At 38.4% G+C, this 22,212-nt stretch overlaps 1 protein-coding gene across 3 annotated transcripts in view; it reads left to right on the forward strand.

The window, feature by feature from the left end:
* Positions 1-17,036, forward strand: part of cfap65 (cilia and flagella associated protein 65) — a 26,536-nt gene extending 9,500 nt beyond the window's left edge. For all 3 annotated transcript variants that reach the window (XM_073855001.1, XM_055215961.2, XM_073855000.1), the window contains exons 12-33: positions 2-139; positions 230-469; positions 1,188-1,412; positions 2,852-2,998; positions 3,491-3,656; positions 3,810-3,938; positions 5,316-5,529; positions 5,678-5,806; positions 7,904-8,080; positions 8,499-8,565; positions 8,680-8,790; positions 8,874-9,065; positions 9,170-9,319; positions 9,403-9,537; positions 10,480-10,596; positions 10,686-10,823; positions 10,920-10,964; positions 11,938-12,158; positions 12,337-12,462; positions 12,570-12,869; positions 16,488-16,622; positions 16,753-17,036. In XM_073855001.1, the coding sequence (XP_073711102.1) occupies positions 2-139; positions 230-469; positions 1,188-1,412; positions 2,852-2,998; positions 3,491-3,656; positions 3,810-3,938; positions 5,316-5,529; positions 5,678-5,806; positions 7,904-8,080; positions 8,499-8,565; positions 8,680-8,790; positions 8,874-9,065; positions 9,170-9,319; positions 9,403-9,537; positions 10,480-10,596; positions 10,686-10,823; positions 10,920-10,964; positions 11,938-12,158; positions 12,337-12,462; positions 12,570-12,869; positions 16,488-16,622; positions 16,753-16,813 (3,363 nt within the window). In that variant the 3' untranslated portion in view covers positions 16,814-17,036. The remainder of the gene's footprint in view (position 1; positions 140-229; positions 470-1,187; positions 1,413-2,851; positions 2,999-3,490; positions 3,657-3,809; positions 3,939-5,315; positions 5,530-5,677; positions 5,807-7,903; positions 8,081-8,498; positions 8,566-8,679; positions 8,791-8,873; positions 9,066-9,169; positions 9,320-9,402; positions 9,538-10,479; positions 10,597-10,685; positions 10,824-10,919; positions 10,965-11,937; positions 12,159-12,336; positions 12,463-12,569; positions 12,870-16,487; positions 16,623-16,752) is intronic.
* Positions 17,037-22,212: the final 5,176 nt, after the last annotated feature.

The raw sequence follows: 22,212 nt of genomic DNA on the forward strand, positions 1-22,212 counted from the left end.
GGTTCTGAGGGACCATAGATATGTGGATGATCAGACTTTGTGCCCACCATGGTGCCTTACAGTCAGGGTGAGCGGTCACTCATTCCAGCCTGGAAAAGAGCACTTTACCCCCAGCTTTTCTCTTCAGCACTCTGAAATAGTGAGTTGGACCATGCTGATGTCATTATGAGAATATACTGTAATTAAAGTTTACTGTAAGTTTAAACATCATCCATTTTCTTGTGTGTAGGTATTTCCTCCTCTAAATAAGGTGTCATACCGCAATATTCTACTGCAGAACACTGGAGACCTGCCACTGATTTTCAGACTAGACCCAGAAGAGTGTCCCTCAGTGTGTGTGCTGCCACCTAGTGGTCTGGTGCCACCTGGTCAGCACCAGATTCTCACATTCAGAGCTACTCCATCTCAGGATCACCCTGCCAGTATGCCTTTGACATTACAGCTAAATGCCAGCCCTAAACACAAACAGGTTAATACAATCTGCATGTCTCATCATTTACTTACCCTCATACCAGTAGCGGCTCGTGACTGCTCATCTGAGGAGGTGCAAATTCAAAATAAGTGTTTGGAGTGTCATATGTGTTGCTTGTGTTTTCAAAATATGTGTTTGTTGCGTCATGTAAACCATGTGCATCACGTGTTTTGTCAAATAACATGCGTCAAAACCGTTTCTAATAAAAGAGATGCTGACATTCACAAAGACACTCCCTTAACACTAAACTCTGATTACGCATGAGATTATGCGAGTATCTGGCAAATGCGAGCGTCTCTTTTATCATATACCCTTTAGACACATCTGCAGCAGGCTCTTATTTTGACAAGACAGGTGATGCACACAGGATCTCTCGATGCGCAGAACACATATTTTGAAAAATGGAACCACACACATGACGTGCTACATACATGTTGTGACGAACTTCGCATCGAGCGTCCTCGAAAAAAGAAGTCACTGGCTGCCACTGCCTCATACCATCCCAGATGCAAATGACATCCTTTCTTTAGTTTTATTTTGTCATGTTACTTTCTTTTTTGGGGGGTCAACATGCCAAAGCTATAAGTTCAAACACCAACAATTTTCATAGTTTGTTGAACTATTCCTTTAAGACATTAAGTAACATTTTCGAGAATTTGTGAGTTTTCTGGACCATCTTAGCGTATTCATACAAATGAATCTTTTTGTATCGTAGGTGCTGAATGTTGTTGCTGTTGCAGAGAAACTTTCCATGACCGTGGAGGGGGGTGGAAGTCTGTCCTTTAGGCCTACAGCAGTGGGCTCCTGCTCTGAGCGAACGCTGTGGGTGAAGAACTTGAGCAGGGTGCCGGTGGAGTTCCTGTGGAGGCTCTGTGGATCGGACCGAAGAGTTTTGTCTGTACTGCCGGGAACAGGCATGCTTCAGCCCAATGAATCTAAGGTGAGGCCACAGCGTTTGTGTGGTGTTTTTGTAGTCTCAGATGTCATTGCTACGGACCATTGGCTGAACATCTGATGCATATGGCACACTTAGCTGAAAACACTTTAGCAGCTTCGAAATCGTCCTCTGATTGGTTGAATTATAAAGGGTTCCGGGAGGTGTGTGTGTCGCATTATTTAATGGTCTGCCTAAAAACAACATACAAGTATGGAAGGTAAAAAGTTTTGCTTGATGCAATTAGTTTGGCGGCCATGACTTCTAGTTACGTGAGAATAGGGCTGCGTCCGAAAACTCTAAATTGCTGCCTTCTGCAGCAGCTTTCCAAGGCAGTAAGGCATCAAGGCATGTCCGAATTCAGTGTTAGGTTTACTTCCTGACTCCTGAGATCTTGTCCCACAATTCTATGCGTGTGCGCGTATGGGGAATGTAATTGGTCGAGCCTGGTCGAGTTCGAAAAAATAAAATGGCGGCCAATGAAGCGGCTGGAGCACAAATTCAGTGTAAATAAATGTATATTTTCACTTTTCACACCTTTTAATTGCATTTCTAGCAAAAAATTTGTATTGTAGTTTTCAAATATGTGATTAGTTATCACAAAGGTGCTCTCCGTTTATATTTCAAAAAAGCTGCCTTTGAAGTGTGTCTGAAAGCGTTTCTCTGGGCTGCCTTCATGCCTCCGAAGTCATTGCCTCATGAGGCAGCGAGGCAACGAGTCAGCAGCCTAAGTTTGGAAGCAGCCAATTTGCCTACTTATACTATGCCCTCATAGTACTGTTTTTGTGTTGGAAAAGTACCTACTTTTGAATTGCCTGGATGACTCATCTTTGCAATCGAGCATTTTTTATTTAATTTTTTGTCATGTAGGGATGGTTTCCCGGACAGGGATTAGACTAGACCTAGACTAAAATAAATGTAAGAGCTGTCCAAACCGAAAACACCTTGCACTCAGATATCTTAAAATACATCAGTGCCCTTTGTTTTGCCTCAAAATGCACACAATTAATGTTTTTAGTAAGGCATGTTTGTTAAAATTAGTTATATTTCCTAATTAAACTAAGGTCTAGTCCTGGCTTAAGCTAATCCCTGTCCTGGAAACCACCCCATAATGTTTACTCTGTAGTTTAAGTTATTGATTCGGTGATGCATCATTTATTTCATTTATTAATTCTGTGTTGCACAACTAAACCCCGCCCTCTCGCGGTGAGTTGTGGGATATATCAGCCGTTTTAGCGTCCATGGATCTACACTTCAAATTTGCACCTAACAGTAGACCATCCGGGAACTTTATGGATACTCATTTTAACATACTATGATTTTGGACATGCTAATTCTAATTTCGAATACTATTTAGAATGGATAGTATGCAAATTGGGGCGCAGGGTTAGTGTTTTGTGGCGCAATGGTTTCAGACATATTAATGAAAGAGTTTGTTTTTTCAGGTACAGAAATGGTCCTTTGCTCCTACAGAAGAGACAATGTACAACATGAAGCCTAGTCTTATGTTCTGGCCTCTCCAAACACCAGAGTGTACGAAGTCCCGCCTTACAATTAAAGCAGTTGGATTGGCCTCTAAAGGCTCTCTACAGGTGTGTTATTTCAATTACCACTACACCAGATTTGTAATCTCATTGCTCAGATTGCAAGTATGCAAACAATGGACTGTAAAAAGTGTGTAAGATAAAAAAATAAATATTGTTATTGCTTCAAATTTTAATAGACAACTGTAAGTCCATCTTGATCATCCAGCATCTTATTAAAGGAGGGATTTACATTGACATTTAGTCATTTAGCAGACGCTTTTGTTCAATGGATCGGCCTTTATTTCACAAAATCCTCAATACATTTACTTTTTATTATTTATTGTTTCAATTTTTATAGCCGTAAACTTTCTCTTTACTGTATCTATAGGTTCACCTGAAAAATTTCAGACTTTCAATCTGTCTTCTCTGACTTTTCCTCACGCTTTCATAAGATTTAGTGCCAAAAAGGACATTTGCTCTTTTATTGTATTGTGTTCTGCACAGATTTGTGATATGTCTGTGTGATATATCTTAATGTTCTAAAATGATTTATCCCAGGCCGAACATCCTGTTATAGATCTGGGTGAGGTGCTTTTCGGAAGCTGTAAGTCATTTGATGTTCCTCTACTAAATGACAGCTCCTGTGCCTTCAGCTACTATCTGACTGCTCAGCAGAGTGTCACAGTTACAGACTTTCCTGAAGACGTCAATCAAGATCCTTTGGGTAAAAGACACATGAAATGTATACACTGATTTGCCTCGGTTTATAGGTGCAAATAGTTTTTATTGATGGACACTTAGTGTATATACTTCTCAGCAAAGGAGAGTTGAAATGGCGTTCATCCTTGACCCTGATGAAAGCGTTTTTTTTTTTCAGTTCTAGAGATGGAGAACGTAAAGGGAGTCATACCTGCTCATTGCAAGCTACAGGTCCACTGCACAGTGAGACCGGCTCGCAGGGCCCATTACTGTTGGACCATCAGTTACTACATCCTCAATGCATCTGGTAGTGTACAAAATATTCAAAAAGATTGTTGTTTAAATCTAGCTGAACTTTTTATAGTGAGAAACAAAGTTATGTTGGTCAACAGGCATGAAAACAAATTAATCTCGCCTGGATCAGTATGAAAATTTGTGCTAGTCTAAGCATGTCACCTATTTTGTTGCTAAAAAACAATATTAATTTGTGTATTTGGTATAATACAATGTGTTTGCAAGGTTTATGGTTCAAAAACCACATTATTTTCCACATACATTACATTATTGTTGCTCCTCTAAGCCATGCCCGTAACGCATGGATTCTAAACAAAGCTCATCGTTCGGAAAAGCACTGTGCCTCCGATTGGCCAGCTAACCAGTACGTTATGATTGGCCTGAATATCTCTGACGTCAGACGGAAATGTGACCCTCCTTACCATATTTGGAAGATCAGCTCGCAATGCAACAGGAGTTAATATCATCGGTAACACTTTACAATAAGGTTCATTAGTAAACATTAGTTAACTACATAAGTTAGCATAAACTAATAATGAACTGCACTTATACAGCATTTATTAATCTTTGTTAATTTAATTTCAACAATTAGTAATACTTTATTAAAATCTTGTTAACCTTAGTTAATGCACTGTGAACTAACATGAACAAACAATTAAGAGCTTTATTTTTTATTAACTAACATTAACAAAGATCAAAACATAGACTACTCACAGGCTGTAAGTCAGGCCCTTACACATCAAGGAAAATGTAAAATCGTGAATCGCATAATACTTGCTCTTTAACAAATCTATCACAACATTTAATACTAATCGCTACTCTGCAAAAAAACTTAGTATTTTTGTCTTGTTTTCAGTACAAATATCTAAAAATTCTTAAAGTAAGATGCATTTTCTTGATGAAGAAAATGACCTAAGAAAATATGTGTGGTTTCTAGACAAAAAACATAACATTTAAGTGAATTTGTGTTTAAAACAAGCAAAAAAATGTAAGTAGGGTAAGAAAAAAAATCTTAAACTACTTTAGGAAACACTCAGTTCAGAACATATCAAGAAAAATCTTCTTACCGCACTGGCAGATTTTTTTTTTGCTTGTTTTAGGCACAAATTCACTTCAATTTGATGTTTTTTGTCTAAAAACTAAACTTATTTTCTTAGGTCATTTTGCTCATCAAAGAAGTACATCTTGATTTAAGAATATTTAGATATTTTTACTGAAAAGAAGACAAAAATACTAAGTAAGAAAGTCATTTTTTTCAGTGTAAGCTCTGTCATTTTGCCTGAGAATAGTATCATTATTTTTTAATCAGTATGTCCTTCCTTATTCTACAAGATAAAACAATTTTTTTTCTGTTCTTTATTCTCTATCCATCTTGTTGTGGAATGGTCAGGCTCTGTTTGGGAAGAGCCACACTCAGTGTGTCAGATCCAGGCAGAATGTGTGTTTCCCACACTAGAGGTGACAGATGTCCGGAGCTGTGGCAGTGTGGAGAGACTGAGCAAATTTCAGCTGTGGCACCTCTTCAATCTGGACGTACTCAATACTTACCTGCGCAGAGATCCCAGTCCATCTGAGCTCACCTTCAGAGTGCCCACTAGACACAGGTAATATTTTACAATCAGAACACAAGCCACACACCCTCATTTCTGCAGTTTTAGCATATGCTGTTATGGACTGTGTAATTGTAGCTTTGTTGTCATTAAAACAGTCTCTCTCTTAATGCTGTCTTTTGAATATAAAAACCTCCTGCAGTCTTCAACGCTGTCCTACCATCTTTACCTCAGCTGTGTTGGATTTTAACTTCAGTGCTGCACCCTTGAGCTCAGAGCCCTCCAGTATTTTGATCATGTTTAAGAACACAGGCAGTATTCCTGTAGAGTGGTGAGTAACCTTAATATAAATATGGCAACTTTTTAAATTGTCTTAAAGGGGATATGTCATGAAAATCTGACTTTTTCCATGTTTAAAGGTGCAGTGTGTAATTTTTAGAAGGATCTCTTGATCGAAATGCAAAATAATATACAAAACTATATTATCAGGGATGTATAAAGAACTTTAATGATGAACCATTATGTGTTTATTACCTTGGAACGAGACCTTTTTATCTACATACACCGAGGGTCCCCTTACATGGAAGTCGCCATTTTGTGCCGCCATTTTTCTACAGAAGCACTAAATGGACAATTTTTTTATGAAGTTGTCTCCGACGATGACATGTTTGTCCGGTGGTGGCTGCCGTAGCTTCTCTATAGCCCTTTTCACACAGACATTCCGTAAAATACACGGGAAAGGCATCCGGGATTTTTCCGGGATCCTTTGATTTTTTATTCATTCACACTGCCATGATTACCCGGCTTCTGATGGTCCAGGAAAGACACGTGACCTATTTCAAGTCCTGCCCTCTCTTCTACGCAGCGTCTGAAGTTTGCCTATTATATATTATTTCTCTCTCCAAGAACCACTCGGGTGCATGTTTGTTTATGATAAGATTATAAAGGAGCGCGTGACGCGTCGTTCTAATTCTGGTGAATGATCTCAGCTTCAGAGTGGATATTTGACGAGCTCCCTGATCTCTGCTTTAATACAGTTTTCAGACATTTCTTATCGTGATTGTTTATATGTATTTAAAACCCACATTTTGAGGAGCTGAACGATATATCTTGTTGGGATGACGCGCGGGCATTTTCGTTTATTAAAAGCTCAAATGAGCACGTGACGCGATATTCTTTTATGCTGTTGAATGATCTCCGTTTCAACTCAGTAAGTGACGAGCTAACTTACCTGATATCTGCTTCAGTCCAGTTTGCTGACATTTCTCGTCGTGAATGTTGTAAATCCCTTATTTTAAAGAGTTGAACCAATTTCATGTTGCCATGACACGCGCGTCCTCACTACGGCACATGTGTCATTGTTTATGCGTCTCATTTATCATTTCCTGATAACTGAGTCAATCTAGTTTGCAACATTTCTGAATGTTTATATGCATGTTATCTCTCGTTTTAAGGAGCTGAACCATAACTTTTGTTGTGATGATGCACGCGTCCTCACTACGACAAACCCATTACGGCATTCTTTCGGCTTCTTGTTCACACAGAGGGTTATCCGTGTATCTGACTAGGTCCTCTTTCCGGCAACGATCCCAGAAGATTAACGGGACAAGTTTGTGTTCACACAGGCGCTTGTCTGGCAATTTTACGGATATTTTCTGGGACCAAAGGTCTGTGTGAATTGGGTTTATGTGTTTCAAAAGCGAGGGGTGAGCAGTGGACAGAGCCGATGGTTGCTGTTTGCAACCTCACCACTAGATGACGCTAAAATTTACACACTACACCTTTAAGTGCTATAATTGGGTCCCCAGTGCTTCTATAAATCTATAAAATGTAAAAAAGAACAACTCAGTAACTTAGTTTTGGTAAACCAGTCTCTGCAAGCATGTAAAAAAATAGGTAATTGAAATTTGGTTCCCCTTGTGATGTCAGAAGGGGAAAGTACCGCCCCTTAATCCGTTTTATCCAACCACGGCACTGCCATTTAGTGCATAGATCAGCTCATTTGCATTTAAAAGGACACACCCAAAAATAGCACATTATATAATGGCAAAAATAATGGTAATTTGTATAAACATTTATATAAATAATATATACCTAGTATATATTAAAATGGTTTATGTTTGTTTGTTATGATTTCTTTATTTTGTCAGTTTTATTGTACACTAAACATACCTTTAAACATAAGTATACATAAAAGCTTTTTGAAAAGCAACAAAAGTAAATGATGAAGGCATGGTTAAAACGTTTCAGGTTTCCAGAGACTATTTATGTGACAATAATTATGTGACTTTTATATATCAAAAAATCAACCCTGGGCGATAAGTGTTTGAAGAAAAAACTTAACTCTGCCTGCGCCTTACATGTCCTTTTGCAAGTCAATTGATACATATGTACTGTACTCGCAATATGATAAAAAACTGTCTTTTAGGTCATTTTTGTTTCCCGAGGACCAACAGATTGAGCTTGAACACTGGGCTGAAAGTGGAGAATTCAACCCTTCTGAGCACCATCTGATGATGGTTCAAGAACACAGACTCTTCTCCATCTCTCCACGCTCTGGTAAACTCCAGCCCACCCACCAGAGGGCCGTGCAGTTCACATACAGGTCAGGCAAAAAGCACAGCAGTCGCTCAATTCAAGAGGTTCTCAACTCTGGCCACCCAGATCCACTTTCCTGGAGAGTTTAGCTCCAACCCTGATCAAACTCACCTGCCTGTAACTTTCTTTCCCTGCATCCCAATTTGAACACTATTGGTACTAAATAGTAGTTAAAGTCAGATTTAGTATGTCCCATCTCTTTAAAAGGACTCATGTCCATAGTTTCCCATAACAAAAACTGTACATAGTTTTAAGGCATAGGGCATAGTAGGCGAATTGTGATGAAGGCTATTCCTGAACTTTCAGGTATACCTTGATTAGCTCGTTCAGGTGGGTTTGATCAGGGTTGGAGATAACTCTGCAGGAAAGTGAATCTCAAGGGCCAAAGTTGAGAACCTCAAAACAAAAGTTTGATTTTCTTCCAGACATGACTTTGTAGGAACAAATCGTCTTCCTGTCCTGCTGAAACTTTCACATGGAAGAGAGATACTGGTGAGTAAATTTTTTTTTTTTTTTTGCAGCACATGCATCCATTTCTAAACACATACAAACATGCTGAAAAAATGTATTTCAAAAAATTATGCATTATGTTCAACTGTTCTTTAGCTAAATTTTACAGGAGTAACCGTGGAAAGAGATAGACGGTACATTCATCTTCCTTCCAACAGACACACATTTGCCCCTGTGGCCATTGGAGGATTCAGTCCCCCTAAACAGGTCATTGTACCTTTGACATTGTGACCAAGATGTACAATGCCTAATGACGCTTAATGACAGATATGCATGTTTAATCTGTACAGGTGTATGAGCTGTATAATGCAGGTGCTCTTCCTCTGAGATACCACATTGACACCACTCCACTGGAGCAACTGATGGAGGAGAACTTCAGTCATCCAGTCTTACAGTGTCTGAACCCTGACGGAGAGCTGGAGCCAGGACGCACAGCTCTGGTGGAGTGGATCTTCTCCCCACTGGAGGCTAAAACATACAGTGTTAGTTTCTCCATAACATCCTCTTAAAATGATTATTTTCCTGCTGAAAAGACAAGCTTCCATTTTGGTCCAGGCTGGTAAATGTGGGTCTTGTAAATTTACAGGTAGACATTCCAATTCATGTGGTGGAGGGAGACAGCATGTTTGTTACCTTTGAGGGGCATGGCTTTGATGAAAGAGACTCTGAACCCCTTCAGATGAAAGATGGATGTATTACTGTACCTTGCACGCAAAAAATTCCAATGCCCGGACAGGTACGAAAAGACAAGTGATTGATGATACAAGATACACACAAGAAGTCTACAACAGAAAATAGAAACGCTGTATGTGTGTGTAGGTGGTGTTTCTGTCAGAAGAGAGGGTGTGTTTCGGTGATATCCCGGTGTGCTCTCGAGGTACCCGCATCCTATTTTTGACCAACGTCTCACATACAGACCAAGTCTTGTATAAATGGATTGTAGACTGCCAACAGGTGAGCACATTTAAAGAAGTACTTCACCTGAAAAAAAAACTCATTATTTACTATATTTAATATATACTGGCATGACATTCAGTAACTATAGCTGTATTTGTTTTGTTTAAAGGAAAACACCACCATTTTTCAATATTTTACTATGTTCTTATCTCAACTTAAAAATTAATACATACCTATTTTTTTTCAATGCGTGCCCTTAATCTTTGTACAGCGCGTTGTGAATGTGTTAGGATTTAGCCTAGCCCCATTCATTCCTTAGGATCCAAACAGGGATGAATTTAGAAGCCACTAAATACTTCCATGTTTTCCCCTATTTTAAGACTACTCCCCCTCACGTCTTTAAATTAGTATTTTATTGAAAATATTGAAAAATGGTGGTGTTTTCTTTTAACACAAAAAGGGAGTTTTCTAAGAATCTTAAGAATTTTTGAGTTTTGATTTTGTGTTGATGTTTAGTAAAATTACAGTTTTTGAACATTTTTGTAAATGATGCCTTTAAAGGTTCAGTGTGGGGTTTTTAGCGACATTTAGCAGTGAGCAACCAACAGCTCATTCCACAGCTCACCCCTCAATTTCGAAACGCATAGTGAAGCTACGGTAGCTGCTCTGTAGAGAAGTTTGTCCGTTTAGGGCTACTGTAGAAACATAATGGCGACTTTTAAGGTGACCCGTGGTGTATTAAGATAAAAACGTCTCATTCTAAGGTAATAAAAACAATACTGTTCATTATGTTAGGTCTTTATACACCACTAATAATATAGTTATGTATATTACATTGCATTTCTGTCAAGAGATCCTTCTAAAAGTCCCACATTGCACCTTTAATCATTGTGACCGGACCCATATGAGAGATACCATGTACTTTATATTTGATCAAATATAAATATGAACTATTGACTGACTGCATGTATCCATATTTGTTTGCAATATTGACTGTAGACTATAAACATAAGTCCTGACAGTGGTCGTCTAGCACCAGGGGAAAGCGTTCTCAGCATACTTACAATACAGACTTCAGGCACCCCCACTTTCTACCAGCAAGACCTCATCTGTGAGGTAACCCATGTGACCTTATACACACCCATGCACATATAACACTATCGTTTCGGACTTTATATCTAAATGTTTGGTGCTCTCTTTAACAGATAACTCTTGAAGAGAAGCTAACACAGTATCACAAAGATCTTCAACAGTGGGAGGAAGAAACGGAGAGACAGAAATACGAGTTTACTCTTACTGAGAGAGATCTGATGCAGGCAAATAAACTGGATAAATGCACTCTGGTTAGGACGTATCACGTTTAAGTGGTTCACTTAATACCATTTCACATCCCATCAACTGTTATTAAACTTCTTTTTTATTGACCTCTCTTGAATTAGGAAAGTGGAGTGTTTGAACAGAAAACGGGTACCAAAAAATACAAGGTAAACAACAGAAAGAAAAGAGACTTATATATTTAGTGCACAAAAAATGTACTTTGTATATTTCTATTGTGCTTGTGAGGTTGCTCTTACATACACGTAACATTACATACCACAGTTATGATAAAAAACGCTTTGTTGAGTGTTGGACCTTTCAAACACAACTTGCCTAAATTACCGTATACAACACAGTAAGCGGGCCTCAGAATCTAAATTGCGGATGGTAAGTCCTTTCTTATCACTAACTGTGTATATTTTTATCGTTATATTACAATCATATTGTTATGTGCTGCACCGTTATTAATCGTTTAATGTTTTTAGTAAATTAAAACAGTCAAACATACGTGTTTAAACACAGATGTTACAACAGGACTTATCAAGTGATCTTTAAAGCAATAGTGAAACGCAGTAACTTAAATAAAGTAAAAGCGAGGTGGAACTTCTTCAAAAACAAACTATAACCACTCATTCCTTATGTTATGTTCCGAGCCTCCGAGTTAAGGTTATACAGCGTCTGTGTTCTTTTACAACCGAACACTCCGTTTCCATGGGTACTCATAACAGATCACCGCGCCAAAGTAAAAGTCTCTCAGGAAAAATGTATTTAAAAGTCTTTTTGGTTACATTTGGCAATCTTTAAAGACATGTTTACTGATTGTTGAGACACTGCATGGTTTGCTTTGCCCCTGGCCCACACAAGTTTCATGTGAAGCTGTGGGCGGGGCTTCAAAAGTGGTAGTTGTAAGGAGGAGGTGTTTAAATTCTAATCTGACATCACATTTTGGCACATTCCTGAATCAACCGTTTTCTTGGCTTGGTGCCAAAAACTGTTATATTTCAGTAAAGAGGATGTTTTCAGTTCTGAAGCTTGCGGGATGTTCATTTAAATATGATGACCTCTTATATAACGGAATATCAAGTTAAAATTGATTTTTTGATTCACTGCCACTTTAATATTCTTTTTTCCATGTGGTAGACTCTTCCGCCCATCTGCAGCAGTGATCAAGTGGTGGGTCCTTCCTTGAGACCCAGTCGGGCTGAAAGACGAGCCCAGCAGCAGACAGGACTGCAAAGGAAGAGATGTCCTGAGCCGCCCCGTCCTACAATACTCCACCTAGGAGTTACTGCCCGTTCACACACCCTAATGGAGTATCAGGCACATTTCCCAACTCAGTTCAATACTCATTACATACATAGGTACAGTGGTTTCCTAACCTGAAATGTACATGGAAAAATCTGAAATTTTAGTTTAAAATAAAAAAGTAGTTACTAATGCTACTATTTATCATTTATCATTTATCAAGTCAATTTGAAGTCAATTACACATTGACATGATATTTCTCTTTTCTTATATTTCTTATGAATACTTATTTAGGTCAACGGACCCAAAGCATTCCCAATCCAGCAACGATCTGTGCTTCCATTGTCCTGTAGACCTGCCCCCTCTCATCCATGGTCCTGAGAAAGACATCATCACACATGTGCTCACGTCTGCACTTCGGTATCTTGCCATTTTATTATACATCTCTTATTTTTTATAAAATAAAAATGTGTTTTTCCCAAAAAGTCTTAATGGGAACTCATTTGTCATTTTGGCGGCTTCTGCAGAAGTCTTCTAGATGATCGTCAGTTCCAGGAGGCTCTGGTAGAGGGCGATACTGAGCAGGTGCCATACTTCACACAGCTGCGGCCTGCCCCTGCTCTCACCGCACAAACATCACCCACCTCTGCTGCAGGCCGCCAGGACCCTGGAAAAATGTCTGATGTGTCCAATGCTATTGTAGCAGACACTAACACAGAAATTTCCAGCACTGCAGACACAATGGAGAAAAGTGAATGTGACCAGCAGGATTTTCTGCAGGAGTTTGAAGAAGAGTTAAGGATGAAAGTTCAGGAGTCCATTCGCAGGTACACTGGATTAAAGAGCCTTTTTTAACAAATAGTTAAAAAAATAGTTATTATGCCTTATTAGGTACAATAGGCAGATTCATGAATATCTAAGGCCGCATTTACATTGGATGTTTGAAGTGACTCAGTTCCGTTTTTTCCCTTATGTTAGGCTTGGGCGGTAATACGGTAATATGGTATACCGCGGGATCTAAAAATAGCAAAGGTATCAGTTTCTATACCGCTATACCGGCATTAAAAAAAAAAACAATAAACTTATATAGCAGACAAGGATTAAATATTAAATTAGGGATGGCGAAAACTAAACATTTTCTTAACCGACCACCGAGCCATTAACTGATTAGTTTAAAACAAGTACGCTGTTTATAATAACAACCATTTCGAGCTGCGCCTGCAATTTCACAACTCTGTCGCATCTCTCTGCTGCTCTGCCTCCGGCTCATCCGAAACATCATTACCGCAAACGCGTCGCCGCGGAGCTTGTATGCTGTAATCGGAGGACAAATGACTCCTTAGTTTCAAAATGGTTTGGGTAAGGTGATCGCGTGGAAAATAAATGCGTTTGTCTTATTAGAAGCTCATTTGAAACACTGCCGCGGCTTATTTAAGAAAATGACAGACGCCGCTTAAGTTTGAGGTAGTGCTAAAAATAATAAAGAAAGATGATGATCATCATCACCTTATCAGTTAGCACTGAAATGTAGATGTCATGTATTTCCAAATCTAAACCCAACTTGTGCGGAATGTTGCCTAATAGACTGCAACACGATAAAACAGGCACCTTCAGAATGCATAAAAGACGCACAGGCAAGGCAGGTCTAACTCCACTCTGTGCCTTCTAGTAACGACTAGAACAACTCTTTTGTATAATTATTATTACTTTTTCATTTTTCAAAAAGACAAGTGTCAACTTCTGTTAAGTGCAACACGATGCAATGCTTTGCTGATGCGAGCCGCGAGAAAGCCCTTGTCTGTTTTAGAAAGAATGCAGCAAAGATATTTAATGCTAATGTATGAGTTTCATTTATTTATGATGAGGTCCGTGCGTTCTAGTTAACAATGCAATGCAAGCGAACGCGCCGTGCCGGCGCCTCCATGTCATGGTTATTATATTGTCTATATTTGCTTTTAATATATTAAATACATGCAATTGGTTGATAAAACATTTATTAAAATTAAGACACAATTTATACAAAACGAAATTCACTTTAAAGAAAGGCTTTCTACAAAGCAAAACCTAATTAAGTGGTAAAAATGTCTAATGATTTACAAAAACAAAACTTAATCTGCACTTTACTGTTAACAGACGTGAATGTTAATAATTTGGAATACAACCAGTAAAAGCCTTTCGTTTTAATTATTTAATTGCTGAATTTTACAAAAAATATTTTTATTTTATATGCTGGAATATGCAGAAATATAAGTTAACAGAAGGAGGACTTTCTTTATTTCATTAAAATATGGCGGAATGTGCAGAAAATAGGTTTAAATGTTCAGCAATTTTCTTCAAGTCTGAGACTGTTGCTTTGATAAAATTTTAGCTTGATGCAATGTGAGTGCACAAAACCAAACGCCGTGACCTCGCGCCAGAACCCAAATGCCGTGACCTTGCGCCAAATGTTTTTATTGGTTTATAAGTACAAACAGGCGAGTTACGAATTATTGAGTGTGAGGGATTTGTTCACTTCGCACAAAAATATCCTGGAAATTGGAATGAGATGGCTAACTGTAGTCGCGTTTAGTCCACTGTCTATAATAGCCTAATTTAGAGAATTTTTTTAACCGACAACTGGTTAATTCTGTTTGACCTTTTGTATTTATTTTTTTTATAAACTGCTAGTTGTTGCTAATAAAAGTTGTTAATATTGTTGTGCATGTTATTTTGTTATTTCAGTATTAGTGTTTGGTATTCAGTTTCTGAAGGGTTTAGCCAACCATTATAGTGACGCTGTCTGATTACGTCATAATTTTATAATTATTCACGGTAATACCGTACACCGGGGTAAAATAGGGAGGCGGTTTGATGGTATCAAAATTTGGATACCGCCCAAGCCTATGTGGCATATATCGGATATGACCCACGAGCATGTAAGCAGGAAAAAATATCATAAATTCTGATATTCTCTGATCAATTTCAGGCCTCATTCATATGTTGAAATAAATCTGATATGAATCGGATTCATGCATTTGTGTCCGCAACGTTAGCGGACAGATCGGATATTCCCATTGTGTGTTGTGCGTCATTAAAATCCAACGATTGGTGGACAAAAAAGAAGTTGATTTAGAAGGCAACACTATCATGACCGCAAACTTCTTAAAACTGATGCTATTAATCCGAGTGCTAGAATGAGTCCATGGCAGGTCCAAGCAAGAGGCCAAGACGCGTACATTTCAAGTTCAAGTGGATGCGCGCACGTTACAAGCTCTCTTGTGCAAAGTGAAGTCCACAAACCCTCTCATGTGAGGAAAAGCACGCAATGCGCATGATAATATGAAAATATGATACTAAAAATAATAACTATTGTCATAAAAGCCCGCTATTGGCCATATGTCTGATGATCGTTGATGCATGATAGTATCGTCTTTCGGCACAACCGATAACTCAGTGTCGTTTTTGATTCGCTTTAGCTATGATATATAAACTATGGTAATATACTTGTTTATTTTGCTTGTTATCAGAAATAAACTACTACTCTAAAAGGAATCTGTTGTTATTGATTCTTTATGAAGTTTACCGGAAGTTACGTTTGTTCCATGAAAGCTGTTTGTTTATGTTGTTATCATTTTGTGTCCATTGCATATTGCGTCATTTTACTTCCTCTGTGGTTTAAGCTGTTTGGGTGAGTATGTCTACTTTAAAGTGTTTAGTGTATATCGAATACGAGTCGGTTTAAAAAGATGATGCAAGTGGGTCGTCAATATAATCGGATACAGGCAACAAATTGGAATTGGACATTAATGCTGCGTTCACACCAGCCACGTTAGAGGGTCAAGCGTGATTGATTTCAATGTTAAGTCAATGTAAAGACGCGTTTAGGCCCGTCTGGAGGTCTCGCGGCGAGAATGAGGCGGTTAGTGCGGCGTGGAGATGTGAATCCACTTGATTTGCATGTCTAGTTTGCACAAATGACGTGAATTGAGTGTTTCCGCGGGAAATGTGCAAATTGAAAAATTTGAACTTTGGAAAAAATTGCGCTGGGTTAACCAATCAGGAGCTTGCTCTAGTAGTGACGTGATTACAGGAAGCGAGCGGAGTCACATGATGCGAATTTCCGCGTGAATGTCTCGAATGACTAGAATTTCACCCGTGGCTTTCAGGCACGAATGAAGCCAGTAAACTCAAAATGTTCAAGCATCCAACTAAGCGCGAATAGCACGTTTTTGCTGTCTCTACCCCGTCTGTCGTAAGAGTTGCAGTGTAAATCCAGCCAAAGATTACCTATTTTACATGTTTCAGCATAAGAAACAACTACATAAAGGCAATTTATAGGTTTAATTCTTCAAGTAAAAACACTGTGGCTGGGTGACAACTCAAAAAAATGTGAGTTTGAGGCAGGGCCCAGGTATAATATTTATTAGTTTTGTAATCTTTTTCTCCCTTTGTTTTCTTTTCTGTAGGCTGCCTGAGTTTTGTGACCTGGTGGAAGATGTTTTGCTCAACACTTTGCAGAATCTAATGATGGAGGCTTTCTTGGGTGAGCTGGTGCTGACAGCGCGACCCCGAATAATTGCTCTACCACCTTCCACTTCTAGGTGACATTTATATTTTATGACCATAAACCACATAATATCTTTTGGTTTAATTTTTTTTACCACCAAGAGTATTCAATCATTTTGATAGTTGAAGAGGTATAAGCTAAGACTAGTTCGGGTTTATGTTTAGGAGAAACAGCCTTGGCCCCAACAGAGAGTCCAGTGCTGAATATAAGAGGAACAGGGAGTAATGGCACCAACTATTGACCAGCCCCAACATTGCACCTTTGGCCGTACTCTTAAACCACAGTAGCAATGAGCTTCACTTAATACTCAGTATCACTGTTTAACATGTATGATTCGTATTAAACTTTTTTTCTAAATCACAAACTAAGAATGAGACGTTTTTATCTACATACACGTGGGTCCCTTTACATGGAAGTCATATCCTACCTATTTCTTTTAAACTTTGTTTATTTTTGAATTAGATTATAAATCCTACTATATTTACCTTTTTTGATTTTATATTTTTTATCTATGTAATTGTATAAATATTGTGTACATAAAAAAGCTTTTCGCAAATGTGGATAAATTTCCCCTCTTCTGGTATGTTCTGTACTTCATGAAATATACCACCAGAGGTCAGACTAACCCATTTCAAAAAAATACTTTTCCCCTTACCAATTCCAGTATGAGCTCACTTAACACTTCAGATAACTAGAAGATATCTATGATGATGATTGACAGTGTGTTTTATAATCCCGCATGATGGTGCACATGATGCAATGCATTTCTATTGAATGTCCTATCAGATACTAAGTAAGTGTGATCATATATTCAGCTGCGAACATTGACCTATATATTGGTCTCTCCTGGGCCAACGCAGAGGGGCCAGAAACAGATGTGGAGCAGAGAGATTGAGAAAGCTGCGAGCGCAGGAGGGGTGAGGGGGGCGGCTTTATTATAAATCTTCTCCAAGCTTGGCTCTTGCATTGTCAAAGGCCAGCAGCAACACGTTGTTCTGATTATGTGTGTATATGTGTGTCTCTCTTTCTCCCTCTGTGTGTGTGACAGTGCTGGCTTTGTTGTCACGTCCCTCTAGCAGTTGCTGGAAATGTTCATCCATGACCAAAGAAAAGACAAAGTCCAACTCTCTAAAGCTTACATCATCTCAGGGTCTGTCTATGAAAGATGATCCGCCCCCATTCAGCTCCTCACAGACAGAAGAAAAATAAGAGCATTTTATTCCCAAGTATGTGATTGTATTTCATAATGACCATAATTACTGTAATGAGTCCAGCTTCAAGTTAGCTCTACAACTGGGTCAGGACACTAGTAAGTATTAGAGCACCTGTTTTTTTTTTTTATTCTTTTAAAATGTTATTTTGACTTCAGTCTTAAAAACAAAATTGCATCTGAGGTCCTCAATAAGTTCTTTTAAGGACCTTTGATTTAAAAGGTTCTCTGGAAACCAAATATGGCGCTGCAAGACATTTTTTTTTTTGCTTCTTTTATTTGTAAGATTATCTGGCCTTATTTTTCCTCAATAGTCTTCAGCTGCATTGCTGCTGATGCATCAATTGGTTGAAATAGAAGTCCTTTTTTAGTAGAAAAACTTATTGTCTAGCTTCATATCCTTAAAGGGATAGTTCATCCAAAAAAGAAAATTTTGTCATCATTTACTTATCCTCATGTTGTTCTAAACCTGAATCTGTTATTGGTAACACTTTATTCATGACGCTGTTATAAAGCTGTTATAAAAAGTAAATCTTCTTCATGTTTATGAAACATTTATGAAAACTGTCATTAAGTGTCATTTCTTCAATTATGTCATTTTTAATGCAAAGTTGACATTGTTTGAGATGTCTTTGTTATGACAACTTGACATTAAACCAATACATCATAACTTGTCATGACAACTTGACATTAACAAGACAACATAACTGACCACTTTTTACCAGTGATACAAGCTACATTTGTGTCATTAAAATGTCATTAATACTCTGTCATATAGTTTTATAACAGCGTCATGAATATTTTTCTTGACCTCAACTACAGTGGTACAAATATAATTTGTCATTAAAATGTCAATAAGTGTTTATACTCTGTTAAATAGTTGTACAGTTGTGTTCAAAATTATTCAACCCCAACTGAAATTGATTGTTTTGGCCGGTTTGACATTGATTTTGATCATTCAGTCATCCTGCTTACAATTACATCAAAGAGGCATGTGTAGGTCAGACAAATATAACATAACATTTATAATGAAATAACCACAAATGTCTTTTCTGTGCTCACATCATTATCAGTTTTATTCAACCCCCAAGTGACATTCAATCTTAGTACTTAGTACAACATCCTTTTACAGTTAAAACAGCTTTTAAACGTGAAGCATAGCTTGACACAAGTTTCTTGCAGCGATCTATGGGTATCTTCGCCCATTCATCATGGGCAAAAGCCTCCAGTTCAGTCACATTCTTAGGCTTGCGCACTGCAACTGCTTTCTTTAAGTCCCACCAGAGGTTCTCAATCGGATTTAAAGGGATACTTCACCGATTTAGCATTCAGCTTTGTATCTGTAGAAACCCGGCAGTATTACTGAATGACCATGTTTCCCTCCCTCATTTCCCCCTGAGAGGAGAGATATCTGCATTTTGGTTCTGCAAAAAAGTCCTCCGATGATGTAATATGACGATTTTTGCATCATCGGAGGACTTTTTTGCAGAACCAAAATGCAGATATCTCTCCTCTCAGGGGGAAATGATGGAGGGAAACATGGTCATTCAGTAATACTGCCGGGTTTCTACAGATACAAAGCTGAATGGTAAATTGGTGAAGTATCCCTTTAAGTCTGGTGACTGCGATGGCCACTTCAAAATGTTCCAGCCTTTTTTCTGCAACCATGCTCTAGTGGATTTGGAGGTATGCTTGGGATCATTGTCCTGTTGAAAGGTCCAACGTCTCCCAAGCCTCAGGTTTGTGACGGACTGCAACACATTGTCATCCAATATCTCCTGGTACTGAAGAGAATTCATGGTACCTTGCACACGCTGAAGTTTCCCTGTACCTTCAGAAGTAGCACAGTCTCACCCCATGTCGTCGGTGTTTGGCGACACTTGACCATTCGTCGGTGTGTGGCGCGGAGGGTATACCTTTCGCGTCATTTTTTGACGAACTGGGGACTTCAATACTATTACGTCCGTTGCATTCTCTTCTCCTATTTTCTTACCATTTTCGCGTCGGTTTAGGGTTAGATTACACAAAATTAAACAGTGTACGTGAAATTAAACAGTGTACGCGAAATTTAACAGTTGTCACCTGGCGTTGGGGTTAGAAACAGTTGTCACCTGGCGTTGGGGTTAGAGTTAGGTTTGGGTAGGGATGTCATTATGTAAATCTAACCCTAAACCGACGCGAAAATGGTAAGAAAATAGGAGAAGAGAATGCAACGGACGTAATAGTATTGAAGTCCCCAGTTCGTCAAAAAATGTATACCCTCCGCGTCACATATTGACGAATGGTCAAGTGTCGTCAAATATTGACGACATGGGGTGAGACTGGGTTGGCAGAAGCAAAACAGCCCCAAAGCATGATTGACCCCCCACCATGCTTCACAGTAGGCAAGGTGTTCTTTTCTTCATAGGCCTTGTTTTTCCTCCTCCAAACATAGCGTTGATCCATGGGCCCAAACAGTTCTAATTTTGTTTCATCAGTCCACAGAACACTATCTTAAAACTTCTGTGGTTTGTCCACATGACTTTTGGCATACTGCAGTCGACTCTTCTTATTCTTTGGAGACAGCAAGGGGGTGCGCCTGGGAGTTCTGGCATGGAGGCCTTCAGTACGCAGGGTGCGCCGTATTGTTTGAGCAGAAACTTCAGTACCCACATCTGACAAATCTTTTCTCAGTTCCTCAGCAGTCACACGGGGACTTTTTGCCACTCTACGCTTCAGATAGCGCACAGCAGTCGCAGTTAGCATCTTTTTTCTGCCACGACCAGGAAGCGTTTCAACAGTGCCCTTTGCCTTGAATTAGTGAATGATGCTTCCTATGGTGTCTCTTGGTATGTTTAACATCTTTGCAATCTTTTTATAGCCATTGCCCTTCCTGTGAAGATTAATCACCTCTTCTCTTGTCTTCCTGGACCATTCTTTTGACTTCACCATGTTTGTAACCACACAAGTAAATGTTTAGAAGGAGTTGAGTATCACAGTCATTTTAAAGCTGCCTAATTGGTGCTTATTAGGCTTTATTGCTGTTCCCTGACATCCACAGGTGTTTTCAATATCTGATTGAAAACACTTCAATGAACCTCTGTTCTTCAGAGTGGTAGTTCTTTAAGGGGTTGAATAATTGTGTCAATGAAGAATTCACAAAAGAAACATTTACTACTATATTACAAAACCAATTGATGTCATTTTAGTTGCATATGGTTCTTTAAGAAGTCATTGTAGGATTTCATTCTGAATACAATTACAAATGTACACTAAATTCCCTAAAACCCTTAACAGCATTGGGGGGTTGAATAATTTTGAACACAACTGTATAACAACGTCATGAATATTCTTCTGTTTATAATGTTTTTTTTTAGTTTCCTCCACGTGTTTAAGAAAAAAATCAGAAGGTAATAATTAAAATAGAAATTTTAAAATATTTTATTGCATTTGCAGACCGATTCACCTAAAGTTAAATGAAAACAGTACAATAATGGCTTAATCCATGCAGCGTTGGGTCCATAGTGCTGGAAAAAAAATTTAATTACATTAAATTAATGAAATGTTTTGTTAGGTTTTCTTCTATGTTAGAAAATGTCAGAACTCTCTGTGTCAGGAAGAACAAGTTCTGTTACTTCTCGGGTTTTTTATGTATTGTGCACATGCAGTATGTAAAGTTGAGTATAATCTTTTGATGTGTCTGTTGCATTTTGTTAAGGCATTTAAAATTATTTTACATAGTATTAACACTCATTTACATTTTAACGCTAAGTTCCATTTGTGCCACTGTAGTTGAGGTCGAGAAAAATATTTATGATGCTGTTATAAAACTATTTGACAGAGTAATGACATTTTAATGACAGTTTAATGTAATGTTAACCCATAAAGCTAGGTACGTTCTTAAAGAGCCAGTAAGATGCAAATGTTAAGCATCCTCTCACTGTTTATAAGTCCCGGACAACAGGTTTAAATGCATGCAAGGTCAAAAAAACACTGTAATTTTCTCAAAATATAAATGTAAAATTAATTTACCCCATTTCTCAGAGATCACCAAACGATTCATGTGAAGCCATTCAACGACTCAGCCTGCCTAAACCCCACCTTTCAGTAGCCTACTATGCTCTAATTGGTCAACTGACACAGTCTCTGCACAGACCACTGATCAGTGGCACAGACCAACAATAGTGCAACATGTATTGACCTAGTGCTAAAATTTTTTACTGATAACACATTATCGACATTGATACACAAAATTCATAATTAATCCAAGCAATAAAAACGACGACAGACACTAACATTTTACACTCATTTAAGCAAGTATGTAAGCTAACCGAACCATAGCAAAAATGTAAACACAAGTGCACATGCGTTAGCCACTTGCTAATGTGACTCTCTGACAGTATATTAAGAGTTTAAACAACAACATCATTCATCA

Source organism: Misgurnus anguillicaudatus, chromosome 17 (assembly GCF_027580225.2).
Source record: "Misgurnus anguillicaudatus chromosome 17, ASM2758022v2, whole genome shotgun sequence".
Taxonomy (NCBI): Eukaryota; Metazoa; Chordata; class Actinopteri; order Cypriniformes; family Cobitidae; genus Misgurnus; species Misgurnus anguillicaudatus.